Source organism: Citrus clementina, unplaced genomic scaffold (genome assembly GCF_000493195.1).
Source record: "Citrus clementina cultivar Clemenules unplaced genomic scaffold, Citrus_clementina_v1.0 scaffold_8, whole genome shotgun sequence".
NCBI lineage: Eukaryota > Viridiplantae > Streptophyta > Magnoliopsida > Sapindales > Rutaceae > Citrus > Citrus x clementina.
Genome location: NW_006262022.1, coordinates 1,094,363 through 1,098,109, shown reverse-complemented (window position 1 = coordinate 1,098,109; position 3,747 = coordinate 1,094,363). Strand labels below are relative to the sequence as shown.

Genomic DNA, 3,747 nt, shown 5'->3' with positions numbered 1-3,747 from the left:
TAAATTAAAAAAAAAAAGAACACTTTTACTTTATTTGATTTTGTCCCAATCAATACGAAGTCGTTTTCGCATCCTCAAGGGCCCGCTAATTAAGGACTGACTCAGCAGTTCGTCCTTCGCGGACAAAATCATATATATCCACACGGACCACACTGTTTGGCACTTCGCGGATATATCATTGAGATGGGGGGATAATAACATCGAACTCCCTCAACTCTTACAATTGCTCATGCAAGAAGTTTATATCAATTTGTGCCAAATAAATTCCTAACACATTTCAAGTAAATTAAATATGTACCTACCATTAGTCAAAACATAACATATTTTGATATGATATACCCAGAAATTCTAATAAATCATGCCTGCTACTAAACACAAATATGCACTTTTGACAGAAGAAAAATTATTTGTTAACTTTAAATAAATACAAATAAACCAAAATAGGAGAAAAATATTACTAATATAATAATTCTTACTTCCTTTTTAAAAAAGCATTGCAAAAGAAAAAGAAAAACTATGAAAAACAAAAAGAATTGGATAAAAAAATTCAATCCCATATTGATCATGCAACCAAATATGCCTAATTGCATGTTTGGTTTAAAAAAAAATAAAGAAAGGAGAGGAAAAAAAGAAAAGAGAATGAAATGGAAATAAATAAAAAGAGAAACATAAATTTTATGTCTGATTAAACAATAAAAATAAAATTAATCATTTATTTTGTCTCTCTCTTTTTTTATTCATGTCCTCTCTTACTATTTTTGAACAAAAAATAAATTAACAGTACTTTAATTATTCCTGTAGGAGTCAACAACCTATTTGGTTCAAACGAAAACAACTATGGCCTTATTTGGAAAAACATTAAAAGTAAAGGATACGGGGTTAAATTACCCCATATGATAAATTAGGGAATTTATTGAATTAATGAATTAATTAAACGCGATTAACAAAAACAGAAGGACAGTATCCGTATTATATCCCTCCGTCTCCGTGGGTAACCAACACACACTCCCTCACTTCACTCTTTACCATCATTCTCTCTCCCATGGCTGCGATTCCCTACAGTTCGCTCCCCCTACAGTTCCTCTTTTTCTTACTCCTCTCCGGTTCGTTCCTCCAAACTCGAACTCTCTCAACCGATCAAACCGTCAAAACTTTCATCTTCCGCATCGACTCTCAATCCAAGCCGTCCATTTTCCCGACGCACTATCACTGGTATAGTTCTGAGTTCGCTTCTCCCGTCCAAATCCTCCACACATACGACACCGTTTTCCACGGCTTCTCCGCTACTCTATCCCCCGACCAAGCCGCCTCCCTCAGCCGTCACCCCTCCGTCCTCGCCGTCATCGAGGACCAACGCCGTCAACTCCACACCACCCGCTCACCTCAGTTCCTCGGCCTCCGCAACCAGCAAGGCCTCTGGTCGGAATCCGACTACGGATCCGACGTCATCATTGGCGTGTTCGACACCGGTATCTGGCCAGAACGACGAAGCTTTTCCGACTTGAATATCGGGTCAATTCCTTCGAAATGGAAAGGGGTATGCCAAGTTGGAGTCAAATTCACTGCTAAGAATTGTAATAAGAAAATTATTGGAGCAAGGTTCTTTTCGAAAGGCCACGAGGCGGCGGGGGGGTCGGCTGGTCCGATTGGCGGTGGAATTAATGAGACTGTAGAGTTCATGTCGCCGCGGGACGCCGATGGTCATGGGACCCACACGGCGTCGACCGCCGCAGGACGGCACGCGTTCCGCGCGAGCATGGAAGGTTACGCCGCCGGGGTCGCTAAGGGAGTAGCGCCGAAGGCGAGGCTGGCGGTTTACAAGGTATGCTGGAAGAACGCCGGCTGCTTCGACTCCGACATTCTCGCTGCCTTCGACGCTGCCGTTAACGACGGAGTCGACGTCATTTCCATCTCAATTGGCGGCGGTGATGGAATTTCTTCGCCGTATTATCTCGACCCGATCGCAATCGGATCATATGGCGCCGCTTCGAGAGGTGTGTTTGTGTCGTCATCGGCTGGAAACGACGGCCCGAACGGGATGTCAGTGACTAATCTCGCTCCCTGGATTGTCACCGTTGGTGCCGGAACCATAGACAGAAACTTCCCCGCGGAGGTGAGACTCGGTGACGGAAGGAGACTCTCCGGCGTGTCTCTATATGCGGGTGCGCCGTTGAGTGAGAAAATGTATCCTTTAATTTACCCGGGAAAATCAGGGGTTTTATCAGCTTCTTTATGTATGGAAAATTCCTTGGATCCTAATCTGGTGAGGGGCAAAATTGTAATTTGCGATAGAGGAAGTAGCCCGAGAGTGGCTAAAGGTTTAGTTGTAAAGAAAGCTGGAGGCGTGGGCATGATATTAGCCAATGGAATATCCAACGGCGAAGGCTTAGTTGGTGATGCTCATCTTTTACCAGCTTGTGCCCTTGGTTCTGATGAAGGTGATGCAGTTAAAGCTTACATTTCTTCAACAGCTAATCCGACGGCTACGATTGATTTCAAGGGGACTATTCTCGGAATCAAGCCGGCACCTGTGGTGGCTTCGTTTTCAGCCAGGGGGCCAAATGGGTTGAATCCGGAGATTCTTAAACCGGATTTGATTGCTCCCGGTGTTAACATTCTTGCTGCTTGGACGGAGGCTGTTGGGCCGACGGGGTTGGATTCAGATTTGAGGAAAACTGAGTTTAATATCTTGTCTGGTACATCAATGGCATGCCCACATGTGAGTGGTGCAGCGGCTTTGCTTAAGTCAGCTCACCCGGATTGGAGTCCGGCTGCTATAAGGTCTGCTATGATGACTACTGCTAGTATAGTTGATAATAGCAACCAGCCCATGACTGATGAGGCTACTGGAAATGCATCAACCCCGTATGATTTTGGTGCCGGCCATGTAAATCTTGATAGAGCAATGGATCCAGGGTTGGTTTATGATATTACCAATGATGATTATGTTAACTTTTTATGTGCTAATGGTTATGGACCAAAGTTAATTCAGGTGATCACACGAATACCAGCGAGATGTCCGGCTAAAAGGCCAAGGCCCGAGAATTTGAACTACCCTTCGATTGCCGCATTGTTCTCGACACAATCCAGGGGAGTTTCAAGCAAGAGTTTTATCAGAACCGTGACCAATGTTGGTCAGCCAAATGCTGTGTATACAGTGAAAGTTGTGTCTCCGGAGAAAGGAGTGACAGTGACTGTGAAACCATCAAGATTGGTCTTCACAGAGGGTGTTAAGAAGAGCAGCTTTGTGGTGACGGTAACTGCTGATAGCAAGAACTTGGTGTTGAATGACTCTGGTGCTGCGTTCGGGTCAATATCGTGGTCTGACGGGAAGCACGAGGTTCGAAGCCCACTTGTGGTTACCCAATTGGACCCTCTGTAACCTGGATGAGGTAACTTGTAGGAGAAGCTACTTGCTTTTATGGCTTTTGTAATGTGTGCGCACTGTGTTTTTTTTCACTTTCGGCAAGATAGAAGTAGAGAGGTTGGGAGTACTTGTCTCTTTCAAGTTAAGTGGATGTATGTTGTATGTATAAACTGAACTAAGTTTATATACTCAACTTTACATAAAGTATAGGCTTTTAAAAACTCAATTATAAGAAATGATTGCTGTTTTGAGTTCATATAATTACATATTTACTTGCTTTTTGTACCAGCAGCTACTGCTAATTGCTAGAGCAGGGTTCTCCCATCAAGCACTGTAACAGTGATTAGTTGTTGAATTTAGCAAGGCTTCTTCATTGATCT

At 43.7% G+C, this 3,747-nt stretch overlaps 1 protein-coding gene across 1 annotated transcript; it reads left to right on the top strand.

Moving 5' to 3' along the window:
- The first annotated feature begins 989 nt into the window (after positions 1-989).
- LOC18034332 (subtilisin-like protease SBT1.6) lies at positions 990-3,747 on the top strand. The gene has a single exon (XM_006422558.2). It carries the CDS (start codon positions 1,043-1,045, stop codon positions 3,380-3,382), a length of 2,340 nt encoding a protein of 779 aa, XP_006422621.1. The 5' UTR covers positions 990-1,042; the 3' UTR covers positions 3,383-3,747.